This window comes from Anoplopoma fimbria, chromosome 9, assembly GCF_027596085.1.
Source record: "Anoplopoma fimbria isolate UVic2021 breed Golden Eagle Sablefish chromosome 9, Afim_UVic_2022, whole genome shotgun sequence".
Taxonomy (NCBI): Eukaryota; Metazoa; Chordata; class Actinopteri; order Perciformes; family Anoplopomatidae; genus Anoplopoma; species Anoplopoma fimbria.
In genome coordinates, this window is record NC_072457.1 from 18,799,459 (window position 1) to 18,814,605 (window position 15,147).

Sequence of the window (15,147 nt, forward strand, 5' to 3'; positions counted from 1 at the left end):
AAATCAGTATTAGCAGAAATTTAGTTAAATATACAAAATCAAAATTCCTTGTATATATTGTTTTTAAAAAAAAATGCATTTTAATTTTAGTTTAAAACAAACATATTGATTCATCTGTAGGCCTATTCAATTACAAGGGAAATAACCATTCAATGTACTTTATCTTTTTTATCTTTTATCTTGTATGTTCTTATGATATTTTGTTTTTGAACTGTAAAACACTGTAATTATACTCCATATAAACATATATGGTTGTCAAATCATCCCTGCCAAAAACGCATATGTATGTATGTATGTATGTATGTGTGTGTGTGTGTGTGTGTGTGTGTGTGTGTGTGTGTGTGTGTGTGTGTGTTCATTTTGAAAATTTCAATATTTTGTGAAGCTCTAAAATTCCAAATGGCCGTACTCAAACGATGAGCAAGCAGGACGAGGTGAATCGTACAAATGGGGATAAGAGCTCACCCTCTCTCAATGCAGGCATTCATGTCCGAAACAGGGAACACCAGCTGCCTGCCAAACCCACATCCAACACCCCTTTACAGTCTCATCTCAACAAATACACACAGCTGCTTACATTAGGTCAACAACAACAGTTGTCTAATTACCAAGATGGTTATGTTTTTGGCTCTGTTTGTTTTTTGTTATACACCAGTATTTTTCACTTTTATTAACATTGTGTTAGAGGCTATTTGTGATGCATTAATGATGAAAAATTTGAGTTTGAGATTCGAAGTCGGAAGACTTCCAAACTTCTAGTTTTCTTATGATTTGCATCAAAGTTGTTCTGCTGTCAGTGTGTTTGTTCCCAGCACAGACCTGTGGGTTTTTTTTATCCGTGCAAGTATGTGAGGAGAACAATATGAAGCTGTAAAGGTTGGCGGAATAATACCGGCAATAACCCCCACTCAGATTATTTTTGTTGTTTTGTTTTATTATAGCAGCTGGTATTAGGGATGGGTATGGTTAGGATTTTATCAATTCTAGTTCTCCTATCGATTCTGGTTATCGGTTTGGTTCCTTAATGACACTCTTATCAGATATTTGTGATTATATTGTGAGAAAAAAGAAAATCATTAAGAAAATAATCGACAATGCTTAATTAATCTTGTATGTAGTCTTTCTTGAGCGGCAATACAATAAGTTCCAAAATCTTTAAAATACATTAGCAGCTCAACAATTAGCTAAGTGAGTAGATATTATTTATTTACCTTTTTTATTAGCAAACTCCCTATGGCATTGCTAACGTTACCTGCAGTGGACAAGACAGTAGAAAACTTAAAAAAAAAAAATCAGATAAATTGCAGGTATTACCTCCCTTACGTAAGGGTTTTCCTGCATTGTGACAACGAGAGCTAACAGCATCTACTCGAGTAAAATGTAACCACACTTTCTGTCTTTTTTTTTCTGTTATGACTTGTGAATGGATGGTAAAGATCCATTCGTTACTCTGCTTAATACTGTGAATGTCATATACATTGAATGTGTTGTATCTCTGTTATGCTGTTCATTCTGTACACATGACATCTATTGCATTCTGTCCATCCTGGGAGAAGGATCCCTCCTCTGTCGTTCTCCCATAGGTTTCTTCCTTTTTTCTCCCTGTTAAAGGGGTTTTTTTAGGGGAGTTTTTCCTGTGCCGATGTGAGGGAAGGACAGAGGATGTCTCATGTGTACAGATTGTAAAGCCCTCTGAGGCACATTTGTAATTTGTGATTTTGGTCTATACAAAATATACTGAATTGAATAGAATTGAAAGAGACTTGTACTTGTAGAGTCCTTTTCTAGTCTTCCGACTACTCAAAGTGTTTTGACACTTCAGGTTCCAGGCAGATCTTACTCTGTAACTTTAAAGTAAGGTGGTTTGTTTGTAGAGTAAAACATGGTAAAGCAAAACTCTGTCTCTCGTGGAAAGATAGGCACAGAGAGGATTGAGACGCTGCTATTTTCCGCGGAGATATCACTCCATAACTTCTAAAGAACCGATAACAGAACCATTAACTCCAGACCTCATCAATATTCCGGGTTTTTACTCATTTGGAAGCGAGTCCCTTTTTCGAACCAAGTTTCGGGGGGCATCCTTAGCTGGTATACAAGGTTCCAGACTAGTTAACCACTATCCGTAAAAAATATTTCAACCAACCTAAAGTCAGTACAAACCGTCAAAAATTCGAAATGTGGCTGTGGCTCAGTGGAGAGCAGGGTCGTCCTCCAATCAGAGGATCGGCGGTTCGATCCCTGGCTCCGGCAGTCCATGTCGATGTGTCCTTGGGCAAGACACTTAACCCTGAGTTGCTCCCGAAGGCTGTGCCATCGGTGTATGAATGGGTGTGAATGATTAGAGAGACCCTGATGGGCAGGTGGCACCTTGCATGGTAGCCCCTGTCATCAGTGTATGAATGGGTGTGAATGGGTGAATGATTAGTAATGTAAAAGCGCTTTGAGTGGTCAGAAGACTAGAAAAGTGCTATACAAGTACAGTCCATTTACCATTTACCATTTACTTATACTGCTGTTCTGTAAACCGACAAAAAAAACATGAAACAACAGAAATGAGCGTGTGTCGTATAATCTTTGATATGAAGTAGGCTGGTTGCCATTTGATTTTTGTATTGCAACCCTCAGGTTGCATAACATTACATAACAGCCTGGCTCCCAAAGTAACTAAAATGTTTAACAACTAATTTTACTGTTATCGAAAAGTCCATGTGCAAATGCCTTTGTTAAAAGTCCTTATGTAGAGAGAGAGACATAGACGGACAGACAGATAGACAGTAGATGGCAGAGAGATGAAAGAAAGGAACTGCAGCTGTGTGTGTGTGTGTGTGTGTGTGTGTGTGTGTGTGTGTGTGTGTGTGTGTGTGTGTGTGTGTGTGTGTGTGTGTGTGTGTGTGTGTGTGTGTGTGTGTGTGTGTGTGTGTGTGTGTGTGTGTGTGTGTGTGTGTGTGTGTGTGTGAAAGAAAACAATTTTAATAATTCAATAAACTAACTTTCACATACAGTGGTGAAAGAAGTACTCTGATCTCTACTTAGGGAAAAGTAGTAGAAGTACAGAGTGGAATGCTCTCTACCAAGTAAAAGTCCTGCATTCAAAATCTTACTCAAGGAAAAGTACAAAAGTGTTATCATCCCCCAACTGCTCCAACATCAAACAACCACCTACACCCCCTGCCATCTCCTCACCTCTCCAAACTAACCCCCCACCTGCACTGAGGATCTGCGAAGAGGATGTAGGTCTGCTCTTTCACAGACAGAAAATCAGTAAGGCACCCCAGGCCCAGACATATATATATATATATGCATTAATATTTATGTCTACATATTAGGAAAATGTTTCTGCTTGCATTTCATCTTCTTTGTTGTCCTTGTTTTATTTGTTTATTTGTCTATTTCTGTTTGTGTACATTGACAGCAACCAAAAAAGTCAAATTCCTTGTATGCATTATGGTTGCAAAACATAATGCATACATTATGATTATGATTCTGATCATTTATTATTTTTGTAACTAAATCAGATAAATGTGGTACAGTAAAAAGTGCAATATACTTGTTTGTATATACATAATATACAATGTTGTTTAATGGCGACCGCTTCACACTTGGCTGTGAACCGCCCCAGTGCGTGCTGAAGGTCACGTTCTGAAGAAGCCAACAGAACCACATCATCTGCAAAAAGCAGGGATGTGATTCTGAGGTCCCCAAACCGGAAACTCTCCTCCCCCCGGCTGCGCCTTGAGATCCTGTCCATGAAAATCACAAACAGGATTGGTGACAATGGGCAGCCCTGGCGGAGGCCAACACGCACTGGGAACAAGCTCCACTTTGTGCCGAGTATCCGGACACAGCTCTCACTTTGGTCATACAAGGACCGAATGGCTCGTAGTAACGAACCAGGTACCCCATATTCCCGCAGTACCCCCCACAGGACTCCCCGAGGGACTCGGTTGAAGGCCTTCTCCAAGTCCACAAAACACATGTAGACTGGATGAGCAAACTCCCATGCCCCCTCCAACAGACCTGCAAGGGTAAAGAGTTGGTCCGCTGTTCCACGTCCAGGACGGAATCCGCATTGCTCCTCCTGAATCCGAGGTTCGACAATCGGACGGAGCCTCCTTTCCAGCACCCTGGAGTAAACTTTCTCGGGGAGGCTGAGCCGTGTGATACCCCTATAATTAGAGCACACTCTCCGGTCCCCCTTTTGTGATGCCCGGGGTCAGCACGCCCAGGTTCCTGTCCCAGCCTGCCGCCCAGCTCACACCCGACCCCAATGCCTATCCCTGCGGGTGGTGGGCCCACAGGGTGGCGGCACGATGTACCCCCCCTCCCAGGTCTGGCTCCAGGAGGGTGCCCCGGTTTCCCTTTTCCGGGCGAGGTGCCACAACCTTGCATCGTCCGATTCATTGAGATTTTGTGAATCGCTCTTAGTCTGACCCCTCCCCCGAGACCACTTTGCCTTGGGAGGCCCTACCAGGAGCTATTGCCCCCGACAACACAGCTCTCAGGATCACTGGGGCACACAAACCCCTCCACCACGATAAGGTGGCGATTCGTTGGAGGAGTCTTTAGATAGTACTGACCTAATTTGGTGTTGATGAAATCTGTTGGAGGAGTTCTTTAAAGTAGGTCTGTGAAAACTGGAAATAGGTCTAAATGCCTTAAAATTGCACAAATTGGCTGACTACCTGTTTTTCCCCAAGAGGTCAATTCGAATGAAACTTGCAGTCTATGTGTCAATTCTTATTGTGAATAAATCTGCAAATTTACTGATGGTTGGCACAATAGGTGTGGGTTTAGGTCCATCGATGTGCTGAGCCACGTCACTTTTGAAGTTCAATATCTTCAAAACTCAAAGAGATATCAAAGAATCACGCCTAACTTGGCCAGAGCTACGGTTCAGGAAGAGATGTCGTTAACCTGCTCTCATCTGTGAAAAGAACAGGGCGACTGTGATGAGCCTGCCAATTGTGAAGTTCTCAGGCAAATGGGCGCCATCCTGTAGGATCTGGACTACCTGTGCAGCCTGAATGGACTGCAGGCATCACCTCATGCCAACAGGAGCGACAAGGGCACTAGCAGATGCAAAACTAGAAAGAAAATCATCCAGGAAGGATAAGGAGAGAGAAACAGTCTGTGGCCACCAACTAAAAAAACATTCCACTTTTTGGGGTTGTCTTGCTTTTGCCTCTCATGTCCTCCTGTTGCTGCTTTCATTTGCACAAAGCAGGTGATATCGATTCACAATCGCTTACGCCTCCTTACTGGACCGATCAATATCCCAGAAGTTGAATTGACTTGGTGTTAGACTGTGGTGATGATGAAACTGCGAAGTGTTCCCTTAATTTTTTTGAGCAGTGCATGTTCAGATGAATGCGTATGCTGAATCCTCTAGGATATAGGAGTCTGATAATATTGTGTCACCTTATCACAATATAGCTTGGAATTTATTTTGTGGTGTTCCCTAGAAGGGAAAGATCTACATACTTTGCTCACTCAACCCTATAGAGCCAGTTAGAGGGCAAAGGCTGTGCAAAATACAATAAAACTAAATGTAACAGCTGTGGTCCAATGAACATATAGAATCCACGAAGTTAGTAACTTTAGATGCCACCTTCACACCTAAAGTTACTTACTTTGTCAATGCTGTACAGGGCCACTGCCACCCTTAAAGGAAACTGGCGAAATGTGTCCCCATTGGACAAGGGGACTGCACAATCCCAATTATTTATTTTATTCAGATCAATATTATTATCTCCGCCAAGCATGAGATTGAAAGGAGATTATATTGTGTGTTAATGTGTGTGTGTCTGTGCGTCCGCCACGACTTATCTCACATACTACATTACATTACATTACATTACAGTCATTTAGCAGACGCCTTTATCCAAAGCGACTTACAGGAAGTGTATTCAACATAGGTATTCAAGAGAACTACTAGTCACCAGAAGTCATAAGTGCATCTCCTTTCTTAAACAAGCATCTAAGAGCATAAACCAGAGCAAAAGTATAGTGCAGAAGCAAATTACTACGAAAACAATAATTGCAACAGACTAATAAGAATATAATAAGTGCTACAAACTACTACGAATAGGATAAGTGCAGTAAACAAATACGAATTCAATAAGTGCAGCGAACTGATACGAATACAGTAAGTGCAACAACTAATACGAATGCAATAAGTGCTACGAGGAAGGCTCCGGGTAGTACTTCTTGAAGAGGTGAGGTTAAAGATGGGCAGTGACTCTGCTGTCCTGACGTCAGTGGGGAGTTCATTCCACCACTGAGGGGCCAGGACAGAAAAAAGCTGTGACCGGGTGGATCGGCCGCAGGGACCTCTGAGCGACGGGGCCACCAATCGCCCCGAGGCAGCAGAGCGAATGGGAGATTAGTGAGACACTGCGACCAAGTTGCAGAATAGAGTCACCGCAACTTGATTGTTACTTTTTAGTTATAAGGTTTTTATCTTCTTATCACTGGCGTCTGCCTATGATGACCCAGATTATGTCAAACCTAAAATAAATAACAAACTCAGATAATGTAAACTTTTAAACTTGACCGTATATTTATTACCTATTCATTTATTCTCTGTTGCAGATGTTATTTAGCATGTTTCTTTCTGAATTCATGGCCACAACCAGCCACATTTTTGACATTAAGAGGCATTACTTGGCCTTCAAAATTGCAATGTCATTTAAACTATTTTACTATTATTGTTATCATGAGATCTTGATGACACCTGTATCATTTCTTTGTGAGAGAGACAGCAGTTCTAGGTCAAAAGCTCATCCATTATTGATCAGATGTTATGCTGCGTCTCCCTACATTACTTGACAATTGCTCGCTGATGTGTTAGAGGAGGAGAGCACAGAAGAGGAAAGGGGGCAGGAAGAAGAGAAGGAGAAGAAATTGCAGGGGAGGAGAGAGAGCATAAGAAGTCATGGGGAGAGGTAGCGCAGCAAGATTAGCAACGTAGCAGCTGAATTCAAGATGCTCTAAGCTGACAATTATGTATGAGTGTGACTGTTAACTGTGCTCTCCAAAGAAACTGTTCAAGGGAGAGGCGAAACAAAATGAATAGCATGGAAAGACCCGACATATTAACCAGTGAGAGTAAGGCCTCTAGTTTGATGGAGGTGTTTCTGAGTGTTTTCAGTAGGCATAAACAACAGCACCAGTAAGGGTCAAGCCAGCAGTAACTGAAAATGTGGGGCTAATTAATTGTAATATGTTGCATGGTTGTCTATGTGCTGTTTGTATACACTATTGATATTGTAATGTATACCATTCACAGTTGCATCCACGGCTCGACCATGCACTGGCCTCTTTCGTTGAGCAAGACATTAAGCCCGCAAAGGTTTTATAGGAAATGGTGTTTGTTAAAGGCCACTAAAAACTGAGAGATTATTTAAACAATGATATTAAACACCACTGTTGACAAAGGCTCTGTTCCTGTTATTATGGGATTTTGAGTGAGGATTTCTTACTTCTGGAACAGAACTTGGACATCAGGTTTCTCTTTGGCTCTGTATAATAAGAACTTTTAGCTGAAACTCCTCATATTTTGTATAGAGAAAGGTATCTCTTTGTTTTGATATTTTTGACTGAAGGAACCAGGGTTTATATGTTGTTTCAGGATCACAACTTCCGGCCCCACAAAAGTTACTACTTACATGCTTATGTCACTGCCAGAAATAAGCGTTGGTCAAACACAAGTCTTCATTCTGTACACATTACATCTATTGCAACCCTGGACACAACCAGCTTCTTTCCCATGGCCATCACTCTAATGAACAATTAATCATTCATCCTCTGTCAGGAACAAATCCATGTGCAATAACCCGGTAACTTTAAATTCAGATTTTTAATTCTAAATTATATTCATACATCTCACCTTCCTCATGTACATAAAATATCCTGTTACAACATTCCCATATTATTTTACGCAGCATTGCACTTTCAATCTACATTTTACATTAATTTCCTTTTATGTTCATATGTATACTTTTGCATTTTATATTTAATTTGTACAAAATAGTTAAATGTCCATCCTTTGTTCTTCTTGGATCTCCTTGTTATTTGTTTATTTGCCTGTTTCTGTGTACTACTGAGCAGAAGAAACCAGAGTCAAATTCCTTGTATGCATACTCATACATGGCCATTAAATCAGATTCTGATTCTGTCCATCTTGGGACAGGGATCCCTCCTCTGTTGCTCTCCCTAGGGTTTCTTCCTTTATCTCCTCATTAAAGGGGTGTTTTTGGGGAACTTTTTCCTGTACCGATGTGAGGGTCCGGGGACACAGGATGTTGCATGGGTATCGATTGTAAAGCCCTCGTAGGCAAATTTGTGATTTTTGGGTAGACAAAATGAAATTGAATTGAATTAAATTAAATTGGCTGCTACAACATTTGTACAGCTTCATTCACATAGTAAACAAGCACTGGTTCAGACTAGTTATTTTGTAATTTGTATTGATTTCAAAAAACAAAGTTGTGTAGTCGTCTTCTCAACAAGTCTCGGAATTTTGAAAAAAACAACTCTGTCTCAAACTCAGTCAAAACACAAAAAGGAATGCACAAAATGTTTTTTTTAATCACAAATGTTTTAGAATATGACAATAGGCAATAGATTATTTAAAAAAATATATGGTGTTAATTGGCTGTAATGAGCATGACGTGTGGCAGAGACACATTAAAGGAGTTGTGAGAAGGGTCAACAAAATCATTAAGAATCGAATCAATTGGATTTTTTTCATTTATTGGGTAGTTGTCACAGAGAGACAATACATACACACCTGGGCACATATGTTTAATCAGCATTTGAGCACCTGGCAAATCCTGGCTCTTGAATGCTGCACTGGTCTTGCCAAGAGGAGCAGTGGGATTCATTATAAAGGTTCACACATACACTCCTCGCACACGCATCCAAGTCCATGGAGAGTAGACAACAAGTGAGCGTGGTGATGCATCAACCAGGAAGCAGCTCTGAACTCTGCTCCCAGTTGCTTGACTCTGGGTTAGAGCTATGAGTTTATATTTGATTATCCCCCCCCCCTCATTGTCTAATATTTTTTTCTTGGTTTTATGAACAGCAGTGCCAGTGTCCTGAGATTTAAGGGCATATGAGATATCAAGTTTGACTTTTGTATTTGATGGGAACTGACCAAGTAAAAGTGGCTAAAGTGAAAGGGCATTTTTTTAAGCAGAACTCATTTAACTCTTTATTTTTCATAGATTGTATATAAACTCTGCTTGACTTATCCTGTCTTCAAGTCACTAGATCCCTCCTCCAGCTGCGTCTCTGCCCTCTGTTACTCATCTTCTCCCAAAGCTCAATGCATATTAATGAGAACCGGTGCACTTGTCTGTTGTTGTCACCCCCAGTGTATGTTTAGAAAGGGTTAAATGAAAAGGGGTGTGTGTCTCTGCATGCTTGTTTATGTGTGTTCCTGTTAAGCAGTATGATCTTTGCAGAGAGAAGAGCTATTTTGGGACGTTTTATTCAAACTGACGCACGCACGCACAGCACTTTCAAGATAATATAATATTGGTCAGAGTGGAAATTATGTGTGGTCAAATTTACCAAAGGCCCTTTTTTTTTTTTTTTTTTTTTTAAATGTTAATTCAATTGAAATTGAATTTTGCCGATTCCAATTTTATTTCGAAGAACTACAATTGACAGCAGGGCTCCAGACTTTTTTCCACCAAAGTCCCCGTGCCGTGCCAAAAAATTATTTCAGCCATCCCAAAGTCAGTGTAAACCCTCAAAAGTTCTAAATGTTATCCTTTTACTTTGTTATTGTAATCTACAAGTGATGGTTTAAGAAAAACAACAAATTCAAATTATTAGGAAATTCATTTTTATTAAACTATTTGCTTTGATAAAAGAAAATTGACATTCACATTTGAATTATATTATAAGCCGCTTAGAGCTAATGTCATTGTGAGGAAGATTATAATTCCCTCTCTCTTATTTATTTTATATTGGTGTGAAAATCTCTCCTTATCTCTGCTATGTTGTAGCATCTATTCAGTTACTGAATTCAGTTACTGAATAGATGCTATGCACATCAATGCAACCTCTGTTAACGTAAGTTGTTTAGCTCTGTGCTGGGAAAATATTGCTGATAATTACTCGCATTATCTGTGTTTTGTTTCTATCACAGTGTCGGTCAGTGTAAGGAGGTGGACAATGTTGCAAGGACAAGGCAGGCCCCAATGTCTCCTTCGGATTTTCTGGACAAATTGATGGGCAGGACGTCAGGATATGATGCCAGGATACGACCGAACTTCAAAGGTATCTAGCTATCTATGACTGTCTGTATTTTTCCAATGAAGAAGAACAAAGATGAAATTAAGAAGGAAGAACCTTTTTTTCATACAAGGAATTTTATTAAAATGTATGCCTGTGAATCTTGACATAAAACCTTTGTCAATGTGCATTGTTATCTTAATACAAGAGCCTGTCAAAGTCATCCTCCATGTTCCTGCAACAAAACAGAAGCCATACATCCTTGTCTCTCGTAAACAGTCTGTGTGAATAATTTAGTCGGGTCCAGTACGCCTAAAATCGGAGTTAACTGTAAAGCTATCAGCTGGTTAAATTACTATTCTGCCTCTTCTGTCCAAGTCACTTTACTGTGTGTGATTTGCCGACAAGCACAGCGTAGTTAGGAACGAATGAACTGCAGTAAGATCGCATTCCTAACAATGACATCACTGGCAACAGGTTTTGGAATATTTTGAATAGCCTCAATACGTTTGTTTGAGAGGGATTTTCCCTCTGCAGGGATCACATGACCCATAAATGTGACTAAACTGTAATTTAGACACATTAGTTTTATGGTCATTTTCTGCTAGGTGTTAAATCTTGGAATGCAAATGAGAAGATCGTCCACATTGAGAAAGTGTAAAAGTGCACTTCCTGGTGTTTTATTTACGAATTGTAGATTTTTCAGAGGCACCTGTTGAGCGTATGTATATCTGCCACTCATTTTTGGAGGTGTTTGGAACTCTAATGGTGTAATAACTGACTGTGTTGCCCTTGAGTCTGCTAAGCAAGTGAGGAATTGTGTGTGTGTGTGTGGGCATTCGTAGACACACTTCTGTGGTGTATTTAAAATATGGGCCTGTTTCGAGTTTGTCATCTTATTCCTGTTTTTATTCTAACTGCTCTATTGCTTAACTCAATAGTGTGTGTTTGTGAGGGTGTAGAATGTGGTGCAATTACCACCTTGATGTGTTGTCTCATCAAACAGACTTCGTTTGTCATCTGCTGCTGGCATCCTCCCTCTCGCCGACTCCTCCTGGCTTCAATCAGCCTTATGTTTCTTTTCTGGACAGTCTTTCGCCCAATGTCCATTTATGTCATATACATTGGATGTGTTGTATCTCTGTTATGCTGTTCATTCTGTACACATGACATCTATTGCATTCTGTCCATCCTGGGAGAAGGATCCCTCCTCTGTCGTTCTCCCAGAGGTTTCTTCCTTTTTTCTCCCTGTTAAAGGGTTTTTTAGGGGAGTTTTTCCTGTGCCGATGTGAGGGAAGGACAGAGGATGTCGCATGTGCACAGATTGTAAAGCCCTCTGAGGCAAATTTGTAATTCTGGGCTATACAAAATAAACTGAATTTAATTTAATTTAATTCTCCAAAGACAAAGCATGCGTTGGATTGTTCTCCATGGCCCCACCTCCTCTGCATAGTCCCTGCCAACGACCTCGTTCTCTTTACTGCCCCTTGGTGCATGGTCAGCTGTGCCATCTGGACCTCGGAGTTAATTTTCTCCTTTCTCTTTCTTTTGTTATCAGCTTGTGATTTGATCACGTGCAATTTGTATCCCAAGCGATGCATTTGTGCTTGATCTCATCAGCAATGTCCTGTTTTATGATAATGGTCTGGGGTCTCAGGCCTCACCTCTCAACCCGTCTTTGTGGGGAGGTTAAGCCAGAAGAGTCACTGACGCCTCCGAATCCAGAACCCTTCACTTGATTTATCCTGCCAACAAGAACGTAGTGGAAATCTGAAAATAAGATTGAGAACCAAGTTGATTTTCAAGCATTTATTGTAGCATTTGCAATTGGGCTCAGATCATACAGCGACCAATGGTCTCCTCAGAACAAGAGTGCAGTATTAAAGTTACATCTGGCTTTTATACCTTTGCTCTAAAGAATGTATGCGTCATCTGAATTGGCATCATCTGCTCAGCAACAGACAGTTAGGAAGGGAAGTGAATGGTTTGTGAAAAGTTAAAGATAAGTGAGAGTTGCAGGGGAAGTGAGAGTTAAGAAAAGCAAATTTATATTAATATATCCTTAAGTTAGCAGACTCGCAGACTTGCAAAAGGCCACGGGTAATGGTGTAAGAGTGCATAGGGTATACAGAGAGAAAAAAACAATTACCATTTCCTTCACATCTCATTAGAGAAACGATGAGCTGTACACTACCTATAGTAGAGGGTACAGTTTAAATCAATGAAAACAAACTTCCCCAAAGATTAATGAAAACAACAAATTTGCCTCCAGGCCTGCTGTTTTCTGTTCAGAACATTATAACTGCAGTTGGTAAAGTCATACGGCCTCGAGTATCCAACAATAGCCTCCAGACCTGCTGTTTTCTGTAAAGGTCATGGTAGCTAAGGTTGATATAGTCATATAGTTCCAGGTATCAAGTAAAAGTCACCACAATATTATAATAATGTTTTAGTCCATATTATTTTTAAATTCCTGCATTTAATATCTTTAATTGATTCAATATATTCCAGTACACCAGTACCACTAAGTGTGGCCTGAATAAATTGTGTTTCAAGACACCTGAGGTTTATGTAGAATTTATCTGTGCAGAATGGTTTACTTGTCACAGAAGTTGATGCAGTTTCTTTGGCCAGAGCCAAGTGGTGTGATTTAAGATCAGAGGCAAAACATGTACTGTATGTAAATGTGCTGTTCATCCCCAAATATGTCACAGCCCAGGATGTGCAAGAAAACTATGAGAGATGGCCCTGTTAACCCAGGAAACCAATAACAAAGGGACCTACAGTGGATATAAAAAGATATAAAAAATGAGACAAAAATAAATCATGTCCAAACTTTTTCCACCTTTAATGTGACCTGTAACGTGAACAATTCAATTGAAAAACAAACAAATAAAATTGACTGGTATTTGGAACTGTTCATAATTCCCTCCACCTTGACTAAGGCCCCGGTTCCAGCTGAAGAAAAACCGCCCCAAAGCATGATGCTGCCACCACCATGCTTCACTGTGGGTATGGTGTTCTTTGGGTGATGTGCAGTGTTGTTTTAGCGCCAAACATACCTTTAGGAATTATGGCCAAAAAGTTCAACCTTAGTTTCATCAGACCATAACACATATTCCCACATGCTTTTGGGAGACTTCATGTATGTTTTTGCAAAATTTAGCCGGGCTTGGATGTTTTTCTTGGTAAGAAAAGGCTTCCGTCTTGCCACCCTACCACATAGCCCAAACATATGAAGAATACGGGAGATTGTTGTCACATGTAGTACACAGCCAGTACTTGCCAGAAACTCCTGCAGCTCCTTTAATGTTGCTGTAGGCGTCTTGGAAGCCTCCCTGACCAGTTTTCTTCTCGTCTTTTCATCAGTTTTGGAGGGACGTCCAGTTCTTGGTAATGTCACTATTGTGCCATATTTTCTCCACTTGATGATGACTTTCTTCACTGTGTTCCATGGTATATCTAATGCCTTGGAAATTATTTTGTACCCTTCTCCTGACTGATACCTTTCAACAATGAGGTACCTCTGATGCTTTGGAAGCTCTCTGTGGACCATGGCTTTTGCTGTAAGATGCAACTAAGAAAATGTCAGGAAAATCCTACTAGAACAGCTGAACTTTATTTGGGATTAATCAGAGTCACTTTAAATGATGGCAGGTGTGTACTGACTACTATTTAACATGAGTTTGAATGTGATTGGTTAATTCTGAACACACCCACATCCCCAGTTATAAGAGGGTGTGCACACTTATGCAACCACATTATTTTAATTTTTAATTTTTCCCCCTAAAAGATTTCAGTTTGTTTTTCAATTGAATTGTTCATGTTATAGGTCACATTAATGGTGGAAAAAGTTGTGACATGATTTATCTTGGTCTCATGTTTTTTACATCACAAAAACCTGGCATTTTAACAGGGGTGTGTAGACCATTTATATCCACTGTACTTAAATGCAGAATGCAGAAATGAATGTACACTTATGGATATGTTATGTTTAGTTAACAATATAGGTAAATAGGAAATATTGATTCAACCTGCTTATTTGGTGCACGACCAATAGACACTGAACTTTCAGTAATGGTCTACACATATTCACGAATCCCGAAAATGAAAGATAGAATGTCATTTAATAGATAAAAGCAGGATAAATGTGAATGGCGCCGGTAGCTCCCTCAAACTTCACAATATTATTATTTGTCAGAAGGCGGGTCTTCCAGTTCCGGCATTTTCATTTGTGCCCCCATTCTCCATACTTGGCGATATTTCGAGAAAATTATTATATGAAAGTTAAACGTTTTTAGAAGAAGTTTTAGGGCTCCCGCCCTCTTGTGAAACTTTCAGTGCCACATACCTCTCCCACTGTGCTGCATGCTTTCGTGACTCAGGGAAGCAGTGGCGGTTTCGTATTGTAAATGACCCAAGTTAAAATGAGAATTGATTTACATTTTTAAGCTTTGTCCTAAACTATGAATTAAAATGATTAATAACATTGATTTTGGCCCAGCTATAGTTATTGAATTTGATGAGTAAGTATCCAGTGAGTCTTGGGGAGGCGGTCGCTGTGTTTACATTAATGATGCTTGGGGATCAAACATCATTTATTGTTGATGGACATGTTTCTGTGAAGTTGTTTTAATGTTAAAATGTCAACCAGATTATCGGGCCAGGGATTTCAATCAAGTTCAATTTTGTTGCAGCTGTTTAAATCCTTCTTGATGCAAGTTCAAATATTGCACTACAGGAATTGTATGAGGACATTAGTACTTTTAGCACCGCCCCACCAGGGGAAATAATATTCACATACTTGCTCCACCATTGGAGCCCCCGAGGGCTGTGTGATTAGCCCTCTCTTGTTCACGCTGTACACCCACGACTGCAATCCCCCACATAAAGAGAACT

General features: G+C 40.2%; 1 protein-coding gene across 1 annotated transcript in view; it reads left to right on the forward strand.

Moving 5' to 3' along the window:
- The first annotated feature begins 416 nt into the window (after positions 1-416).
- Positions 417-15,147, forward strand: part of LOC129095737 (glycine receptor subunit alpha-1-like) — a 34,350-nt gene continuing 19,619 nt past the window's right edge. Inside the window, exons 1-3 of the mRNA XM_054604296.1 lie at positions 417-544; positions 1,981-2,051; positions 10,153-10,293. Coding sequence (XP_054460271.1) covers positions 417-544; positions 1,981-2,051; positions 10,153-10,293 — 340 coding nt within the window. The remainder of the gene's footprint in view (positions 545-1,980; positions 2,052-10,152; positions 10,294-15,147) is intronic.